This window comes from Oenanthe melanoleuca, chromosome 28, assembly GCF_029582105.1.
Source record: "Oenanthe melanoleuca isolate GR-GAL-2019-014 chromosome 28, OMel1.0, whole genome shotgun sequence".
In the NCBI taxonomy this organism is placed as follows: Eukaryota; Metazoa; Chordata; class Aves; order Passeriformes; family Muscicapidae; genus Oenanthe; species Oenanthe melanoleuca.
Window position 1 is genome coordinate 109,075 of NC_079361.1, and position 20,326 is coordinate 129,400.

At 50.4% G+C, this 20,326-nt stretch overlaps 3 protein-coding genes across 3 annotated transcripts; 1 reads left to right on the top strand and 2 right to left on the bottom strand.

Moving 5' to 3' along the window:
* Nucleotides 1–2,844: 2,844 nt before the first annotated feature.
* LOC130264477 (platelet glycoprotein Ib alpha chain-like) lies at nt 2,845–5,267 on the top strand. The gene is given in 3 exon segments (XM_056512684.1): nt 2,845–3,844; nt 3,847–4,403; nt 4,405–5,267. Coding segments are annotated over 3 exon segments (2,100 nt in total). The 3' UTR covers nt 4,948–5,267.
* A 1,986-nt stretch (nt 5,268–7,253) lies between these two features.
* KLHL33 (kelch like family member 33) lies at nt 7,254–11,586 on the bottom strand. Its single transcript, XM_056512683.1, has 5 exons — nt 11,561–11,586; nt 10,238–10,765; nt 9,049–9,982; nt 8,464–8,634; nt 7,254–8,123 (listed from the first exon to the last, which is right to left on the bottom strand). The coding sequence occupies exons 2-5, from the start codon at nt 10,758–10,760 to the stop codon at nt 7,547–7,549; spliced, it is 2,205 nt and encodes a 734-aa protein (XP_056368658.1). The 5' UTR covers nt 10,761–10,765; nt 11,561–11,586; the 3' UTR covers nt 7,254–7,546.
* Nucleotides 11,587–13,514: 1,928 nt separating this feature from the next.
* On the bottom strand, nt 13,515–16,884 carry NDUFA11 (NADH:ubiquinone oxidoreductase subunit A11). The gene is made up of 4 exons (XM_056512700.1): nt 16,735–16,884; nt 16,557–16,649; nt 14,577–14,699; nt 13,515–13,728 (listed from the first exon to the last, which is right to left on the bottom strand). The coding sequence occupies exons 1-4, from the start codon at nt 16,814–16,816 to the stop codon at nt 13,616–13,618; spliced, it is 411 nt and encodes a 136-aa protein (XP_056368675.1). The 5' UTR covers nt 16,817–16,884; the 3' UTR covers nt 13,515–13,615.
* Nucleotides 16,885–20,326: the final 3,442 nt, after the last annotated feature.

Below are 20,326 nucleotides of genomic sequence, written 5' to 3' on the forward strand. Positions count from 1 at the left end.
CTTCCCTTACTCTCTTGCAGAAGAGGATAAGGAGCCACCAACAACTGCAGTGGAGCCAGTGTTTGCATCTCCAGACCTCACTGGAGAACACACTCTGCACTTGGCAGTGATACCACTGCTTTAGCAATGGGCAAACAGATGTGAGCCAGACAATATATAAAACAGAAAAAACAGGGGAAAGCCAGTCTTACCTGCCAGCATGTTTCTGCTGTCTTTCTGTTACTAAATCTCCCAACATTGTCAGGATAAATAAAACCCTCTAACACTGTCTTTTCAGTGTTAACAAGAAAGGCGTTACTTTATCCTTAGTCCAGAGGTATGCATTTGGCCAACAAAATTCCAGCACCTACACAAACATTGATACAAAACTTTTTCATTTATTTATGCATTGTTAACAAACCAAGAAATTAATGTTCATTGGTTCTAAATCACATAACTCTCATAATTAGTATTCTATATCCTATTGACTGCTGAATTCTTCCTTCTTATGCTAATTAGGCCATATTTTTAGTCTTTTTAGTATCTTTTTCCTCCAGTAGGGGCTTTCCAACACAAATACTGAGTCTTTGTTAGTCCTTTATCTTCTCGTTTCTGCAAAAGGTCCTTGTAGTCCAGGTGTCTCTCTCCCAGGGTTTTTTTCATTGAAACATATCAGAGTTAGTTTAGCAAAATGTAAAGTTTCAGTAATTTTCCCAAGCTGTGTTCCCATAAAAGGAGCATATAACAACTTTACTAAATACTGGCTAAAAGTGATTTAGGACTAATACACTGCTTATAACTTACATACTGGTTATGGTAAATTTTTAAAAATAATTAGAAATTAATTAAACTCATTAATTTAAAAATTAGAAAAGTTATATAATTTCCTACAACTGGGTCTAGGAAATGGAGTAGCCAAAAGCACACAGGTGCATCTGACTGTGATAATGAAAGGTAAAAAGAAGCAAAAAGGCCTGGGGAATCAGAGGTTCTAGTTAAAATGACACGTCCTGTCACAATCCCAAAAGATCCTGTCCATGTTTTCTTTGTTTGGACAAGGAAGAATTTAAAAAAAAGAAAACAATTAAAAGAGGGCAAGAATATTATTAAGAAAACTTATATTCCAAGATTAGGTAACTTATGCCTTGTAGACGGACACAGATACTATTGCAATTACTGCTGTAAATGTAGGTATCATTTCAGACTCCATTGGTTCTGCAGATACCATTATAGATTAAGATTACATGGCAGAGGGAAATGCTTCTGTAGATGACTACCGCAATGCAGTTACCATCACACATTCGTAACCTGTATCTAAGCTCTGTCTTCCAGCAACCAGATGTTGTGTGACCATCTGCAAAGGTTGAAGACATTCCTCCTACCTGACTCCCAAGGCAGAATGATGGACACTTCTTTGAGAGAAAATGCAGAGGTCTGCACCATCTACTCTGGCTACTGCCAGTGCCTTCATCGAGACAGAGGTGCCACAGGGAATATTTTTATCAATCTTCCCAATTAAAGGGAAGGGGTATGAAAGGGCCAGTCGAATCTGGGGAATCAACAAATTTTTACAGGACTGGTGCCACAGCTAAGGGTTTGGCTACTTGCTTTGAATATACATTAGACTTGCTTTGAACAACCTGGTCTACTGGGGGCAAATGGAGTCCATCTGCCAGAAAAGGCAAAAAGCATCTTCACTCACAGGCTTGCCAAGCTGGAGAAGAGGGCTTTAAACTACAGTTGCTGGGGGAGGAGAGCCTCAGTCCATCCCATTCCTGTCACAGACAGCAACCAATGTCCTGAGGCTCAAGGCATCCAGGTCCAGATGGGCCTGCATCCATACACAAGGGCTTCTCCACCATTGTGGGCATAGATGCATTTTATTACCACTTCAGCCCCTTCTCAGAAGCAGTGGCCAATGCTCCTGCCCATTTCCTCTCCAGAAGCCAATGGAATTATCTTCTGCAAGAACTCCTGCAAATCCTAAGGGGGGAACAGGCTTGAACAGCAGAATAAGCAGGATCCCGTGCAAGACTGTGGTAGGCTATGACCATTTGCTGCTGGGGCAATGCCTGCTGATCCTCCTTGACATTTTGCAAGGAGAGATGGTGACGTGGCAGTGCAGCCAAAGCAAGGGCTGAGTGAAAGGACAGGAGATGGGTTTGGCTGCTCAGGAAACCACAGCTCCCATCCCACAACTGTGGGTGCTGATAGAGGGCTGGGCAGCTCCCTGCTAGCACTGTCCCAGAGCACTGCCTGGTCAGTGGACTGGAGGAGGCAGAGCAGCACAAGAGCAAATGCTAGAAGATCTGCAGGTGAGTCTCACTGTTCACAGGGGCCTGATTGCTCATGGAAGACATATCTGTGCACAGGAAGCTCCTTTCACATAATTCATGCTCCGACCCTGCAAATCTAGCAGAGGGCTCAGCTGATTTTGGGTAAGAGCATATTCAGGGAGATTCTTCCAGCACATGATTTCTCTGGGTTGAGCTGGGTGTGGGTACTCTGGAACACAAACACTACAGAGGCATAGCTTTTACATTGGTGAAGGCAGCAATGCTGCCCCAGTGGAGAAGGCATTGCTGTGAAGAGGCCAATGAGTCAGGTTCTCCCCACTATGGAAGAGAACAAGGAGAGCAAAAGGGCCAAAATGTCACTGCTGGCCTCCAAAGAGAAGATGGCTGTAGGCGTGGGATTCATCCCTCATTTCCACCATCCCAGGGAGGAGCTGCAGGGCTCAGAGGGTGCCAAAGGGTCTGGCAGAAGATGCCAGTTTTGCTGCAAATGGTGCTTGGGCGGGAAGAAAAGTAATATGTAAGTTCATGCCTGTTTGCACCTACACCCCTCGGTTGTCCCCTCCAGGCCATGCAGGTCCCTGTCCTGACCCTGGTCACTCTCCTGGTGCTGCTGCCCCCAGCGCAGCCCTGCCCCTCAGAGATGAACAAGGTCAAGGATCTCCTGGAGGTGAACTGCACTGGGCAGGCTCTCAGCACAGTGCCCTCAGACCTGCCGGCAGACACAGGCATCCTGCTGCTCAGCGACAATCGCCTGGAGTCCCTCTCCACCGCTGCCTTTCTGCCCCTCACCCAGCTTCAGGACATTGACCTGGCCAACAATGGGCTGGTGGCTCTGCACACAGGGGCCCAGCTGCCATCCCTGAAGGAGCTGACCCTCTCCCACAATGCCCTGGTGTCCCTACCTGTCCTGGAGGGGCTGCCTGCACTCACCCACCTGGCTGTGGCCCACAACAGCCTGGAGACACTGGCCCCGGGAGCTTTCCGCACAGTGCCACAGCTGCAGAACCTGGACTTGCGAGGCAACAAGATGCAGCAGCTGCCCCAGGAGGCCTTTGCAGGGCTGAGGGCACTCAGGGAGCTGGACCTCTCAGACAACTTCCTCAAGGAGCTACCCAAAGAGTTGCTGCAGGACCTGCAAAAGTTGGAGACTCTCTGGCTCTCAGGAAACCAGCTGCAGACCCTGCCCACTGACTTTTTCCCAAAGGGACACCTCTTCATGTATGTTTTTCTCACTGAGAACCCCTGGCATTGCGATTGTGACCTGCACTACCTCCAGACCTGGATCCAGAAGAATGCTGACATTGTTTATTGGCCAGAGAGGGGCCTGGAGGAAACAAAGGTGGAGGTCGCACCTGAGAAGGTACTGTGCCACAGTCCTGCTGAGCATAGGCAGAAGCCCATCATTCACTTCAAGCTTAACTGCAGCATCGTGGAGGATGCGGATGAGGAAGGAGGGGATGAATATAATTATGGGGAAGAAACAGCAGAGAAAGCTACCATGACCACCTTCCTCCCACATCCATTCATCCCCAAAGAGCACACTACCATGCCCTGTGCTCTTACCTCATCTTGCCTTCCTTCAGCACCCCTCATACCTCCACCCTTTCCCCAAGCACTTTGTTTATGGTACTGACAAGCATCAGAGCTCTCAGCACTCCTGTACCAGCCAGTCCCCCCATGACACCCACACAGACCCCCAGCACTGCCACCATTCTCACTGCTGCTACCACCATCACCCTGCACAGACCTGCCACTCTTGACAATGCCACCTCACTGCCTATGACTATGAGCAGCAGCCCTTCTAGCACCAGTGGCCAACCGCAAACCATCCTTGCTGCTAGCACTATCCATGGCAGTCTCATGGGGTCCACTAGCACATTTCCCACCACTTCCACAGCAGTGCCTTCTACTGCCATGCTAGAGGCCTCTTCCATTGTCAGATCTCCATCTTCTCCTCTGATGTCAGCCAACACCATGCTTTCCACTCGTGCTCCAACACTACCACCTCCCCTGGACACCACACACTTCACCCAGCCTGCATGTTCCCCACTACCTGCTCCTCCTCCCCTCTGTCCATGCTCCATCCCAGGACGGGCTGTACCTGTGGTGCGTTTGCAGGCTGGTGGTGGGGGGTCCGCAGTGGGGACAGTGGGTGCTGAGGCACTGCTGCCTGTTGCACTGGGTGCTCTACCTCGCTTCCTTGGCTCTGCTAATCCTGATCATGCTGGCTCTAGCAGGTTGGCTGGCATGGATGTGTCTGGTGGGACAGTGTTCCAGGCAGCAGTCTCTGCAGACCCAAGAGGAGTGGTATCCACTGCTGGAATGGAGGGAGTCAACAGGAAACCCTATGATGCATCTCAGCAGTTTCAAAATCCCTCTCCAGCGACCCACATTCTGTACAATCAAAGAAGTGGAGTTGTGCCCTGAGGTTACCTACTGCACAATTAAAGATCTGGGGATACAGTGCAGTCCTCCTGCAAGTTACTCCTTTTGCACCACAAAGGAGTTGTGGGTTCACCACAGTCCTCTGCACACATCAGTCAAGCCTTTCCCCAGGCAGCTGATGGTCACAGACCTTGGCTCCCTGAGGACCCCATCTGCTTACAGCCTAGACAGGGGTGTCAAGGCCATTGGTGATGTCAGAATGAAATATGTGGGTAATACCATGTAAATGTTTCTGTACACCCAGAGAAAGAGATCGAAAGTTGCAGCTGTGCTTTATATACTTTGTTTTACAAGGGAAAGATCTACTTGCTTAGGGGGAAGCCATCCAGCTCCTTCCTCTAGTATTCTCAAATAGCCTGAGGTTTCCAGAGCTAAAATAATTACTTGGGTGTTTGGCGGAGAAAGATAATGTCCTAAACTGGTCAGTGACAGTTTGGGACTGCCACTGCCTGGTTTTGGGGTGAGTGAGAGCAAGCAGAACTTACGTTGTGCTCTGTTGCAACTGCTTCTGTTCAAATTATGCACACAAAGATGCAAACCACTTTCTACTCAGTGCCAGGTTCTTAATCACATAATAAATATTCTGTGCCTGAACTTAAAAGGGGTGCTGGTTTGATTTCATTGGACCTACCACAACTCCTGGCAGGGCACAGTGAATGAGTAATTTGTCTTCAGTATTTGGAATAGTGAAGGCAGGGAAGAAAAGTCCATGGAATCCCAGCATCCTAGAATATCCTGAGTTGGCAGGGACCCCTAAGGATCAAGTCTAATTCCTGGCCCTGCACAGACACCATAACAATCCCACCCTGTGCCTGAGAGCATTGTCTAAAAGCTCCTGGAGCTCTGGCAGCCTTGGATCTGTGACAATTCCCTGAAGAGACTGTTCAGTGCCTGACCACTGTCTGAGGGAAGAACTTTTTCCGGTATTGATCTATTGGGATATGCCTATGACACAGCTCCAGCTGTTCCTGGGTTCCTGACTCAGGTCCCAGAGAGCAGAGATCAGAGCTGGCCCTCTGCCTCCCCTCCACGATGAGATCTCCCCTCGATGTCCTCCAGACTGAATACATCAAGTGACCTCAACTGCTACTCATACTCCTCCCCTCTAGACCCTTCCCCATTTCTGTGGCCTCCTTTGGATACTCTTTAACAACTTTAGATCCTCCTTGCATTCTGGCATTCAAAACAGCACACTTACATTCCTATTTCTGACTTTGGCCCCAAATGTGTGATTTTTTCCTGTGCTACTGAATCACACGGGAAAAGCATCCCACTGGCAGGTAATAAGGAAAGTGCAAGTGTTGATGCCTCTGCATGACCTATTATGGGATGGTTGGATATGGAGTAGCATGAGAGGCTTTGAAGGGCAATGGATGTGACTTGTAAGGGATTATACTAGGACAAAGCACACCGGAGCTGGACAAACTTCATGACCACCTGTCTAGATGTCACTCAAACGTTTTGGGATGTATGAGAAGGAGGCAATAGTCACCATTGGTAGGGGTTGAATGGCTCACCCCAGAATTGGTGCAGCTGGATCCTGTGAATCACTTTTCCAGCCTGAAATGCAGTTCCAGTTCTAATTGCCCCAAATGTCAAACCGCTTGTGAGTCAGCATGGCCTTCTGCCAGATTAACTACTAGGTCCACAGGAGGGAATGTGTGCCTGTGCTTGGTCAGCATGAGAATGTCTGCTAGTGAAGGTTTGGTGTGCAAGTGCATCTTTGGACTTATATATAGTGCATTTCTAAGGAGGCACTTGTCTGTCTGTTGGTGGCTGTCCTCTAACCACACCATCCTCTATATCCCTGTTTTCTGGGACAATGAGGCAAGCACCTCCAGTGCTGGCACAGTCTGAAGGCCTCAACAGTGGGGCACTGGGAAGCAGAGTGGTGGAAAAAGATCGTTGTATCTTGGTGGACAGAAAGGTGAACAAGGTCCAGCCGTGCACCTGGCAGCAAAGGGAGGGCAACAAAACCTGGACTGGGTTAACAGAGACAGGGCCAGCAGGCCAAGGGAAGTGATTATCCCCTTCTCCCCAGAACCTTTAGACTACAATTTTTTGCCACCTTCTACGCATCTGAAGCCACCCAGTTCCCTCCCCACAGGCACTACTGGTACCCCAGTATTTATCAGAACCCCATTACCTTTGCCTCTCCTTGCAACTCCTCCCTGGAATTCTTCACACAACAAGCACTCCAGGTCACTCCAGGAATCCAAGACCTCTCAATACCACCTAGAAACCTCAAAGCCCCCAGGATCCCCTATTCTACCCCACCATCAACCCCCACAAATCCTGGCACTCCCAGGATTCTATTCCCTTAGGATCCCCTACACACTCCAAGATCCCTGTCAGTCCTGAGACACACACATACATCCTCATGCCCAGTGAACACAGGCACACAAAGCCCCAGTGCCCAGCACCACCTACCAGAACACTCAGGTCACTGGTCTCCTGCTCTCCTCCTCTTCCTTGGGAGAAGCACCTGGATGTCTGGGCTCCCCACCAGAAACAACAAGACCTAGACAGACAGCTCGGGAAGCACTTTTATTCAACCCAAGTGTGGGGGGAAACTGGGGGTTTCCCAGCTCCCAGCAAAGGGCTCAGACAAGGGGACTGAGTATTCCTGGAGGCACAGGGCTACAGTGTGGGGAATCTTTATGTTCCACAAGTTCATGACAGTCTAGGTCATGTATCCTGAGGGTGAAGGGTTGCTGGAAACCACAGAAAGAACCCACTCTGGGGGAGGGATCTGGACACTTTTGTCATAGAAGTATCCATGAATGCTACCTGGGTATCCCAGTATGGTGTACAGAGAGTATACCCTAAGCATTGTTGGGAGTTTCTGTTGATCTCAAGGGGTCCTTAAGGGAGCTGGGGGCACGCAAGGCAGGGGGTACAGTGAGAACGCAGGCTTGTAGGTCAGTGTAGGCATGGGGCAATGTGCCTCGGGTGATCCAGCGCCGGGTACCCGGTTGATAGGCATGGATCAAGTGCGTGTCCTGGTAGGTCTCATGACTGTACCCTCCCAGTACAAGCAGTTCCCCTCCCAGTACAGCTGCACCCCCAACTACATGTGCACGGGGGAGGGGGCTGAGTAGGACCCAGATGTTCTGCTTGGGGCTGTAAACCTCAAAGGTCAGCTGGTCCCTGTAGCCAGTCTGCCCAGTCCGCTGACACAGGCCCCCAGCCACATAGAGCTGCCCACCTGCCTCCTCCATGACGTGGCCAGCTCGCTCGCCATTCATGGGGGCCAGGAGTGTGACAGGTGCACCAGGGACATAGCGGAGCAAGGATGCCTGACACTGGTATGCTTCATCACACCCACCCGACACGTAGAGCTCACCGTCCAGGGCACACGCCGCATGCCCACACAGAGCCCTTGGCAGGGGCTGGCACCGCCTGGACAAGGAAAGAGAGAGGGGTGAAGGCTGGCCATCACCTCATGAACTCTCTGCCTGTGAAAGGAATCAAACTACTATTCACATTGGCAGATGGCCAACAAGACCCGCAGTGAACACACTACTGGCCTAAAACTCATTTGCCACCCACTAGGCAACACTGGGCAACACCCAGTCCCCAAGGGACATGGCTGTTCAATACCCAGTAAACCTCTTTCAAATACACTCTAGGTCCATCCTCCACTGGAGGCTTAGTGACCTCAGCACTCACTGAGCACCATGGCCAAGACAAGGGGCTCTGAGAGAAAAGGGAAACTAGGCATCTGCCAGAGCAACCTCACCTCCAGGTGTCATTGGCCAGGTCATAGCACTCCACAGTATCTGTGCAGTACAGCTCCCCTGAGCTGCCCCCCAGGGCGTAGATGAAATTACCAAGTGCCACAGCAGCAAAGTAGCTCCGCCCACATGTCATACTGGCCAGACGCTCCCAGGAATCATCCATAGGCTGGTACCTGGGTTTGAGAGGCAAAGAAGCAAGAGACTACCTGTTATCTACAACACCATGAGCTGATGTTGGCACTGCTGAGAACAACAACCCACCTACAACTTGCCAGTCCCATAATGCCTTGAGGTCACATGGTCACCTTGCATGGGAATATCCCTCCTTATGGACAATATCAAACTGATAATGTACTGGGGCATGTCCAAATAGAAGCCTCCCTTTCCTACTCCCAAAAAGCCTGTAACACCCCAGAGTAGAAGGGTACCTCTGAGTCCTACACCCAACCCTTCCAGAATGTTTTGGGGCCACTTGACCAGCTGCAATGCCACAGTGTCTTGAATCCACAGGGCAGCTCTAGCACTACCAATACCTCCCACAATGTCCTGGTACCACATGGCAACTCTAAGTCCTCTGTAGCTCTCACCTGTAGACACTGGCTAGGGTGTCATGGACCCCGTAGTAGTGCTTTCCACCCAGGATGTAGAGGTTGTTGCCCACCACAGCTACAGCATGACGGAAGCGTGGGCCATCAGGAAAATGTCCCAGTGCCCGCCACTCAACCTGCTTCACCAATCCCACAGCACTGAGGTAGCGGTCTGCAAACCAGAGGTGTCTGCTGGGCTTCCGGGCAGCCAGGTTGTCCTTTACTTTGTCTCCACCACAAACCACCAAGACCTCTTGCAAGGAACGTACCCGGCATGGAAGCTGGGCCATGGGGGTGAAACTTGCTACCATGAGCTCGCGGAGGATCTTTGGGTCAGCTACCCCTGCAGTTACAGATGGGACCTTCTTCAGCTCCAGGCTGGACATAAGGGCAAAGCGAACAGATGACAGGATCTCTTTGGCTAGATCCTCCTTGCCATCTCCATTGGCCATAAGCCACCGAGATGCTGCTTCCAAGGCTTCCAGTTCGTGGAGGATGTTGAGACCATCAGAGCGGAGGAGGCGGATGAGAAGGTGTGCAGGAAGATCCAGGAAGGCTGGTGTAACCACCACACAAGGGAAGGTGGCCAAGATGTAGTTCTCTGCTACATGCACCACCTCATCCAACCCATAGGCCACAGCAAAGGCCAGCACGTCAGGGACAGTTTCTGGAGTCAGGCCACGGGTGAAAACATCCAGGCAGAGAGTGAGAAGTCCCCAGGCCTGGTAGCGCAGGGAGGTCTCAGCTGCCTCCAAGACCATGGACCATGGCCCTGCTACAGCTCCTGTGTAGGCAAAGGAGAGGAGGAGACGCAGCTCGGCTGGGGACAGCCCTGTGACCAGCGGATCGGCAGGGTCGTGGGTGGCCTCCCGCATGGGGCAGGTGAAAAGGGCCCGGAAGAAGTCACAGGAGCAGCTCAGGGCCAGTCGCTGAACTAGGAGGAAGGAAGAATAATGGTGGGAGGCAGCAGGGGACCCTCTGCACTGTGCAGCTGCCGGAACCCAGGTATCCTGGCCCCGTGCCCATCAAAGCCCCAGCTCTGGCAAAGGGAACAGCCCTGCAGGCACCTCTAGAGCCTGATCCCTACCTGGAGCTGCAGTCTTATCATCCCTCCCAGACGACTTGGCCATCCCAGAGCACCCTGTCCCACTTCTCAGCCCCTCATAGGGGACCCCCACTTCCTGCCCACCTGGGATGACCTCGTTCCCTGCCTGGAGCTGGAGGTCACAGCCCACACCATTGGCATGGAGCCGCTCCATGGCTCTTAGCGTCTCCCACTGCTCCTCCAGGGGCTTAGGACCTTCTTCCTGGTGGTCAATCTCCAGACGCAGGGCGCAGGCAGCCGCCAGCCGGGGGGCACCCAGGGCCCGGGCAGCCTCCTCCACCTCTTTTGCCCGGCCATGGGGCACAATTCCCCCATAGGCAAAGGTAAGCACAGCCCGCCAGCCCCACAGTGTAGTCCCAGGTGGCAGGGGGACATGGGGTGGAGGATCTTGGCGGAGTTGTCTGGTCCTGCCCTCCAGGAAGCGGTGGAAGAAGGAGCTGATGGAGGCAAGGACCACAGCATGGGCCATGTCACCCTCTGGGCCCACGGCCACATCCACCAGCTGTCCTGCGGCACGGAGGTGCTCAGCCACGGCCAGGAAGTGTCCAGCATGAGCCCCATCCCGCAGGCTCCACTGGTCTGGGGCTGGCCCCTCTGCAACCCACATCTTGCCTGTGGAAATACATGAAGCAAGGTGTCAGGGTGCTGTCTCCAAAACTGGAGCCTCTGGCCCATGGCTGGAGTACTAGCTGAGGACATGGGGTCTTGCTACTGGTGCTGCCACGTAAAGTAAAACCACCGAAGTTTCTACCCCACAGCCAGGATCACCAGGCTCTGCTACTGCTCCATTACTGAATTTGATGCTTCTTGGCAAAACTGCAGCTCCGTAGCTGAGAGCAACAGCCCATTTCACTGCCCCATAGTTAAGCCTGATCTCCTCGCCTGTCTCATCTCTGAACCCTTAGCATGAAGCTACTGACCTACAGCCAACACTGCTGCTCTACAGCCAGAGCCCCACAGTGGCTCAGGCCACCGTCACCACTCAGACCTTCACTCCTATAGCACACACAACCATGCCCTTCCTCAGCCATTGCTCCATAGCTGAAACTACTGATGGTCCAACAGCAACCGAGCCACAGACCCCCGCAAAGCAGCTGTCGCATGGCAGTGCCTGCTGTGCACTGCCTGTATAGCGTGTCACGCTGCTGTCACACATTGTGATGCATTATCCTGCTAGTTGTCTGCAATGCTGCATATCATACTCCCCTGCACTGCGTACTGTCAAGGTGTGCTGACCCTTGTGACGGTGCCACCCCTTGCCCCCACTGTGTTGCTCACTGTTTGCGCAGTGTTGCTTGTCCTTGCTCAGGCCATGCACTTTGCAGCCCAGTGAAGCGCTTGCTGTATGCTGTGCCCCTGCATTACTGTGTGGCCTGTTATGCTGTGCCGTGCACTTGTCCCCCTTACCGCCTGCTGCTGCTCTGCAGAACTCCGGTGACCCCCTAGGAATGCGCCCGGGTAATTATAGCCCGGACAGAACACGTGGCCCCAGCCAGGAGCTGGGAGAGGCTCAGGCAGAGGGAGGTCCAAGGCCCCAGAGTCCCCAGGCTGGGACAGTGGATTCTATGAGGACAGGCAGCAGGGCCAGCTGAAGATGACAGGAGCTTCTGTAAATCCCGTGCTACCCTGGGCAAGTCCTGCTGGGGATCCCTGGCCCTTCAGGCCCCTCTCTAAATCTTGTTCTTCTCCACAGCCCAATGTGAAGCAGAGCCCCTTCCCAAGCCCTTGGGTAGGAGACGAACAATTGCCTGCACCCCCACCCCCATTAGGAGGTGATAGGTTTACCATCACCTGCTGTGTTCCTGAGCTGCAGCCCAGCCCCATTGACTCCTGAAGAACTGAAGGTCTCAGCTCCAGGAGCACATGGAGACACCAGCCCCTTGGCCCAGCCTCAAGTGCCCTCAAGTGCTCAAGGCAACAAAGCCTGCCATGGCTGACTGTGTTCAGGTACCACCGTTCCTCCTTCTGCTGTCCTCTGGTGCCCCAATCTCATCTTGTCCCCTCCCCTCACACCCCAAGTTCCCCTGTCCCACACACCTGCATCCGGCAAGCCCACATTCCCTATCTCTATAACTCATGCACCCATCTCCTAATGTCCCATCTCTACCGCACTCTTCCCACATGTCCAGTTAAATTCTGTGTCTCCAGAGGTGTTTTCACATCCTCTCTAAGTCCATTTTTCAGCACTTACCTATCCTGCGCGAGATTTTATTCTGTCTAGTTAAAATCGCCCTATCTTGTTATTTCCCATCTTTCACTGCACACCTTGTTGCCTTTAGGAGCTGGAACAGAGATCACACAGAGTTAGGGGAAATAAATAGGTATTTATTGAGAGGCCTTCAAAGGCCACACCCTGGCAGCAACAGTGCCACAGCGTGGCCCCTGCCCTGCCCGAGTGGCTCCAAGGTGGATGCAAAAGAGAGCTTGGTCACATGATTTTACATTTTTATAAACTTCAGTCCATTTACATACAGGAGTCAGCCATCCAATTAATAGTCTCAAATTGTAAGGTGTTATCCTCCTCTTCTCCTGGATGGCCCGCCCTCCTCTTTTCACGCTGTTTATACTTAGGGCCTAAAGTTTGAAGAAACTGTCCTTGAATCAATAGCTCGAATCGGACTATTTTGTCTTCACCACCTTAAGCTCAACGGAAAGCATACCCAAGCAGAACAGAAAACTCCAAACTTAAGGCATCAACCTGAGCCTCCACTTTCTGTAGCCACTAAGTTGTGTAAAAGTGCTATTAAATTAAATCTTGACTTTTTCTCCAGGAAAAAAGATCCAGTTTTCACCTCTCTTTGTGCATCCTGTGACTCCATGCTCTCCATCTCCTTAGTGGGTTTGCAGGACACACTTGTTTGTTCACAGAAAATTCAACCAGACATAGTTATAAGCAATCTGCTCCAGTTCTCAGATGGCGTTCAGGGGTCCCTTCCAGCCTCAGATATTCCTCAATTTCAACCCTGAAGCACTTAGCTCTAGACTTCCTGAAATGCTTTTTAGAGAAAAACCCCAGGCTCCCAGACACCTTGTGAGCAATGCACAACTTCTTCCCTACCCCATCTTCCCCACCTTCAGCTCAGAGCCAAGCACTTCTTCAGAAGCTTTGGCTCTGGAGCCTCACTGTGCAGTGTAATCCCACTCCCTGTCAAGAAGCCCCACAGGGCCCACTCAACTGCAAGGACCTCACTGAAGCTGCAGTGTGGTGCTCCCGATTGCGCGCACAACACCGAGACACGGAGGCAAAGTCATATGCACAAAAACTGCAGCCAGACCAGATGATGCCGCCCCCCCCTTCAGCAGCTCCAGCTTTCTGCACCTCAGCTCAAATTCCGGGAAACAGCCACATGACACCACAACGTTGTGACAACTGCTGATTGGACTGAACCTTTATTACACAATATCCTAAGTACATACATTTTGGAAATTTGGAAGCCAGCTCAGAGGAGGGAAAGGTGACATTTACAGCTTGGGAGGTCCCGTCAGCCTCCAGCCCTCCTTGTTACCGATCTTCATGAGAGCTGCAGTGATTCCGAACCCCAGACATGCTGTGGTGCCAGTGAGGTAACTGTGAGCTGAAGAAAACACATCAAACCAGAAAAAGACCCATTAGGGCACAAATCCTTCACAAAAGATCTTGATAGACTGCCATTTTTCGTAAATCCTTTGACCATCAGCAACATTATCTGGCCAGAGGAATTGGAAAAGTGGCCGTTTTAAAAAACTGAGTTTTCATGCTTATGGTTTGCAATTTGAAATACCAACTTCAGTACTCCACTGCCCCATCCCCTTAAGTGGGCAATCCTATATGGCTCATTTGAGTGACACAAATAACAATCACTGCTCTGAACTGTCATCAGCTCAGCAACTAGGACAAGTAAAGATTAATTCTGTTTCACCACAAATACAACTTAAATAAATCCTTCACTTCTTCAGGTTCAAGTATGAATGTCTACAGAAAACAGAGCAGAGTCAGTATCTGCAGGAGCTGCTTAAGCCTTACAAGTTATTGAAGCAACAGCAGGGCACAGCTTGTCCCTCAGACTATATGAAGAATTCATAATGCAGATATTAGATTGTACTAGCTGTCTAAAATAAATCACATTTGTTGCCAAGATTTCCACAACTACATTTTCCCTATCCTGCAATTTTAAGGTATACTTGGTAGCGCTTACTGTCAGTATCGAGTCAGCTCTCCTTTCATTCTGTTTACCACTTCATGTTGCCTCTGGTGTCCTCCCCTCCTGAAGCCATATTTATTTTAGCAGGCTCATACAATGTCAATGAAACTGGCATGAATAGAGGCTCAAATGAATTGTTACTAAAGAAGCGTGACACCAACATTCTTTAACATTTTTCCCCAACAGTAAAGTTTCTAAAACCAGCAAGAGCACAATTCAACGCAGGCATTGTCCACAGTTACCTCTCACTCCCAAGACAGCTCCTGCTGCACAGCCGCCTATGAAGTAGTTCAAAGGATCCTCTGGTTCTTCCCGGACTTGGGCACTGAGACAGGTACTTAAGCCAAACACAGCTCCCAGTGTAGCTTTAAATAAGAAGTAAAAAAACCCCAGCAAAAACCTCCTCAAGGATCAGAGAATTCACACTCAACATGATTTCAATATTCGCAGTGACTATAATGGCAAAGAAGTAAGATCTGTTTCCCAGGACATCCTATCCCAGCTGCCACAGTGAGACTCAGCATCCACCCAGTCCCACCCAGCTTCCCTGGGTTTCTCCTCACACACCACGTAGATCCCGCTCAGCTGTGAGCTGGAGGCTCAGAGCACCCCACACCCACCGCAGCCTGCCGGGGTATCGCCCCACAGCCCTTCCTGACAATGCCATGGGGCACCCCTGCCAGCTCGGGGTGCTTGAGGAGAGCAGCGGTGTCTCTGCAGCCACCACCCCAGCTTTGCCTGGACTCTGCACTGTAACTCAGTCCTCAAGTCCCTGGGAAGCCACCTCACAGCACCAGGCAGAACAACCCCAAGAGCTCTTCTCTCTCTGTCACTGCTAGTCCTGGCACCTTCCTCCTCTGCCTACCTGGGGCTCACAATTATTACTGGATAGTAGCAAAAATAATTGAGTTTGTAAATTACTCTTGTTTTAAAACTGACTTTGAAATTGAATTAAGAATTTTGAACTAAAATCCTGTAAAGTACAAGCATCCTGTCCACTGAATTACAAACCTCATCTCATCAGACCCTTTGGCAAAGAGTCGTATCAAGAAAAGCTGGGTTTGTATCTAAACAAACTCTTGATCACGAAACATGAAACTGTCTACTAGGCACCATCTGGAGATTTCAATTAATCCTTCTTGGGAACAACAGGATAAAAATTTTCAAACCCTATATAAAACCAGCAGCTCCTGTTACAAACCTATGCAGAAAACAAATTATGCTGATGCCAAAATCAACTGAAAAGAGCACTGAAGAAACAAAATCCCCAGACCTAGGACTGCATTTCAACTTTCCTGCTCTCCCTGCTTTGGACCAAGGCATCTATAGGTAAAATGCACAGCTTAAGGCTGTGAGGTGTGGCCCCTGAATGGCAGACAGGACAAATCCTTCCTCAGGTATGAAACTGGTAAGAGGACCCAATATGCTTGTTTAGGATTAAGGGATTTATTGATATCACAGTTGATTACGTGATCCAGTCCTTTCATAACAATCTCAGCTCGTTAGAGGAGATACCAGATCCTGGTTTAGAGTCAAACTATTCAAAAATGCAAACCTGGACTGCCTGTGCCCCAGCTCAGAGCACCAGCACTCCAGGAGAGGCAGAGGTGGCGCAAGCCATTGAATTAGACTGAAAAGCAAAAGTCTACTAAGAGGAAAACTGCACTTGACAAGAAGTAGAGAGAGCTTCAACCATGCAGCCCCTTCAGATCCCTGCTCCTCTCTTCATAATCCACTTCCTCTTCCAAAGACAATTTAATACAACTACATGGTTTCTTTTTGTCTACAGAACATGATGGGAAAACCCCCACCTTTATTTTCCTTTTGCCACCAAAACCATTGCATTGTTCTTTAGCAAGTGAAGTTTATTAAACACAATGCCTAAATACATTAAGCAAAAACCTAAATTTGCTTACATTACATTGTTGTCCACAAACTAAGTATTCCAGAAATATCAAAAAGCCCCTACGTACCTGTTACTCTAGACTGCAAAAGTACGCTACCTGACCTGCAAATCAAGGATACGTCTTTACATTTCAGTGTTCTGGCTCTTGGCTAAACAACGACCCAGGGCCGGCGGAGAGAACCAATGAAACCGTGCAGGGGCAAAGGCAAGGGCAAAAGCGAGTGGCGCAGCCCGAGCCGGCAGAGGCGAGGCCGGCGCCCCCGCGGTGTGCGGGAGTCCCAGCCGCAGTTACACTGCCCAGGGGCCCGGCCCTTACCCATCGTGACACTGTCCGCCGCCGCCGTCTGCAAGGCGGCCAGAGCCGAGCCGGGCCGCAGCAGGATGATGCGATACGCCGCCCCGACCAGGCCTGCAACACAGCACCGCGCGTCATTGCCCGGGCCAGGGCCCCACTCGGCCGCTCCCCCCGCGTGACCCCTTCCCCCGGTGCCCACCCGCGGCCGCGCCCACGCGCGTGGCGAGCCAGGTGCGCTGCGGGCACTGCTCGCCCTCCGGCCCGTCCCAATAGCCCGCCATGGCGACAAGGGCACAGCCGAGGTATCGCGAGAGGACGGCGCGGCCCCGCCCCGCAAGGGGGCGAGCCCAGGGATCGCTCCCCGGGCACGCGCGTGGCCCCGCCCCGCCCCCCAGCCCCGCGCGCGGGGAGCCGGGACCCGCGAACCGGGACCCGCGAACCGGGACCGTGTGCTCCGCGAACCGGGACCGCGTGCTCCGCACGGGGAAGGCGTGCTCCTAGCTGGGACCGTGTGCTCCGCGAACCGGGACTGTGTGCTCCGCGAACCGGGAGCGCGTGCTCCTAGCTGGGAGCGTGTGCTCCGCGAACCGGGACCGCGTGCTCCGCGCCGGATCGTGTGCTCCACGAACCGGGAGCGTGTGCTCCGCACCGGCGGCTGCCCGCTGCACCCGCACTGTTCTGAGGGATTTCTACCTCCTGTTCCCAATTGCCCCACCCGCGGCTCTCAGGCTTTTTACCTAAATCCGGAGCTCTGACCTTACCGTTTGTCTTGGTTTGGCGGGGCGGTGAGATCGGTGTGGTTTTGATCTGTTGTGGATGTTTTGCATTTTTGTGGAGGAGGAATTGTTTTTTTGTTTGTTTTTTGTTTGGTTTTTTGTTTGTTTGTTTTTCTGGTAGGGTCTACAACTCTTACTTAATGGCGCTTGAAATATTTTTAAGGAATTTTCAAAGATTATATTTTAATTTCTGAGTGTTTATACTGCTGTATGGCCCCGTTTCCTTCTGAAATAATAAAGATAAAATAATAAAGATACTTTGACACAGGCTATAAGGATGCTGTATACATTGATTTTTCTAGCTGTTCATAGTACGCTAATAAAAAGACAGCTCTCTACTGTGCCTTCTCTGTGATGTATGAAAAGCCAATGTCCATAAAGCAGAAGGAGGAGTCTTTCAACCTTATTCGAATAAAGGGAGAGTCCACTAGGGAACGCCCACTGCCTTTTCTTTCTCGAGGTTTCAGAGGGCGCAGTCTCTCTCTATCCTAAACTCCCGGCCGTATGTTGCCCTCTCCCTCTCCCCGTTGGCTGAGGCACCAGGAAGGTACAGCCTTCCCGAACCACCTACCACCTATTTCCTCTTGAACCTGGCATTTTACCCCAAAGTTCAGGAGTTCAGGCTTGTGCAGAGTCCCCCACTTGTCTGTCTCAGGAGTCAAACTATCTGGGCTCAGTAACAAACCTACTGTTTGAAGTTAGAGGAAACATTAAGACCCATTTTAGAGACATTAACACCCGTACCTTCACCCATCTAATTGTAAAGACACACTTTATCAATCCTTCCTCTTATTGCTCAGTTTGACTTCACAAACCCTAGATTTTTACTAACCTTTTTAAACAACCTGGCATGGTATAAAGACTAACATTTGAAACACCTCCACCCAATTTTTCCACATCTGGCCCCTGCACTAGGTGTGGCAAGCAAATACAGAGAAACAGAGAATACAGTAAATACAGAGAATAAAGTAGACAATGACAGTTCATATAAGCCCACTAATCTTTAGAGGTCGTTCTAGATGAAACGTGGCTACTGAAAGGTGAGGTCTCCTATCCTTTGTCTCCTGCTGAGAAGTCCAAATCTCCAGATCTCTAGAGACCTTGACTCCAGTGTGATGGCTCCACCTGTGCTCCGCTGTCCTGGCTGCTGTCTCTGCAGTCCTGGTTGGATGTTCTGAACAGCCAAAGTCCAAAGTCGGTGTCTGTGCTAAATGGGCTTCCTGTCAAAGAGATTTCATGAGACAGAATCCTGGCCACGTACTGGTTAAAATACACATTTTCACCTCTCCACCAAATTAAAAATTAATTCTCAAAGGGTAAAAGGAATGAGGTGTCTTTACAAACAAACTGTGGCCCCGCGGGTAGATAAATCCAAATACGGAGAGGTGAAAAAGGCACCTCAGCAAACTATACCCAGTATTCTTGGAAAGGACTACAGCCAGAGGTCACTCCCCCACCTTGCAACCTCCTCTGCAGTCTGGCTATTAACTTTACCCAGGTTCCCCTCAGTAGCTCATTTTGCTAAAACAAAAAGACCCAAGGCAATTCATCTTGAGGAAGGCTTCTGCCATTCCTGGAGACCCACAGTGGCTCCCATAAGGGAGTTGTTTTAACATTTGCAGGGTCAAAGCCCCCAGCATTCACTGTTTACTGTTTTTGTAAATCAATTCTCCCTTCATTTTTCTACTTCACCACCTTTAATTATCTCCAACTCCTCTGGTGGAAAAGACAGCACCACTCCCCACTTCCTTCCTTGGCAGCAGCTGAGTCACAGGGACTAAAGGGAGGTTCTAGTTCCTTTTCTGGGCCTGTGAGAGCTAAAGCTGGGGCTTAATCAATCTTTCTTTTAATTTTCTTGCAATATTCTATTAATCCTAATAGTCACAGGCCCCCTTCAGCCCTGGGCAATGGCTCCTCCAAGTTCCCCTGGACCGTCTCTGGGCCAATACACCAAAAACCTTCAATCAAAATATGCCTCAAACATTCAACCTTTCTGTCCATCACCTGTGCCTTCCTTTCAGACACTCCAAGCACCCTCCAGCCAGAAAACCACAGTGGCTTCCTCTACCACCTCCTCCCATTCTCTCAATAGAAGTAAGTCTCTCACATACTGCAATAACCTAATTCCTAGGGATGGAGTAAATTTGGCTAATATCTTGCCCAAATAATCTTGTTCCCACTCAAAGGCAAAATACTGTTTACTGTGCTCTGTAAGTGAGCATCGTTTAAATCAAGTCCTAAATAGTAGCAGTGAGAAGAGGGAACCTGGCTCAAGATGGTATAGGGATCTGGGACTGCAGAATGCCTGGGTTTCATTATTTATTCTTAGGTCCTGCACCATAACTGGCAGGGTAGGAGTATTATAAGATGCCATACATCACTCTGTGTATCTGGCATACCTGGTATCTATCACTGTATAGGAGTGTTATACAAGGCTCCAAATATCTGCCTTTAACAGGGACTCAGCAAGAGGCTGCAACCCCTTCCTTCTTTCCCTTGAAAGAAGGTATTGCTTTTTAGATACCAATTGTCCAAGTTACCTCTATAGTAATCTGAGGATATGGAGAGACTCCATATCCAGTTTTCCACATTCCACTGGGACTAAGCACACTTCTAGGTTCACTTTAGCATAAGCTTTATCAGCACAACAGCACTAGCCTCCCTATCACTTCTCATGACAGTAACTCACATTCCCCAACTCAGTCATCAAATTTCCTCCTAGCAAACACAATTACAACTAGGGACAAACAGAAACTCATGTATTTCAAACCCATCTCCCACATTCACCAACAGCAATTGAATAAAATGTATCTGCTCATCTTTCCCACTTATCAAAAGAAGACTTGGACAATTGTCCCACCTTTGGCACAAAATGCAAAGTAGACAAAGTAGACAGAGAGGCCCCCATGTCACTAGGAAACTAGAACTCTTCTTGGTCCAGCAAGGGCTCCAGTGTGGAATGCCCCCAGTACAATAGATCCTGATACCCCTAACAATCCATTTCCAATGTTCTCT

Coding starts and splice junctions, on each gene's coding strand:
- KLHL33 (XM_056512683.1), bottom strand. CDS start 10,760: ATGTGGGTTGCAGAGGGGCCAGCCCCAGACCAGTGGAGCCTGCGGGAT. Junction 9,983..10,237: donor AGGGAACGAGGTCATCCCAG/GTGGGCAGGAAG, acceptor CCTTCCTCCTAG/TTCAGCGACTGGCCCTGAGC. Junction 8,635..9,048: donor ACCCTAGCCAGTGTCTACAG/GTGAGAGCTACA, acceptor TCTCAAACCCAG/GTACCAGCCTATGGATGATT.
- NDUFA11 (XM_056512700.1), bottom strand. CDS start 16,816: ATGGCGGGCTATTGGGACGGGCCGGAGGGCGAGCAGTGCCCGCAGCGC. Junction 16,650..16,734: donor GCGCGTGGGCGCGGCCGCGG/GTGGGCACCGGG, acceptor GCTGTGTTGCAG/GCCTGGTCGGGGCGGCGTAT. Junction 14,700..16,556: donor GGCGGACAGTGTCACGATGG/GTAAGGGCCGGG, acceptor TCTTATTTAAAG/CTACACTGGGAGCTGTGTTT.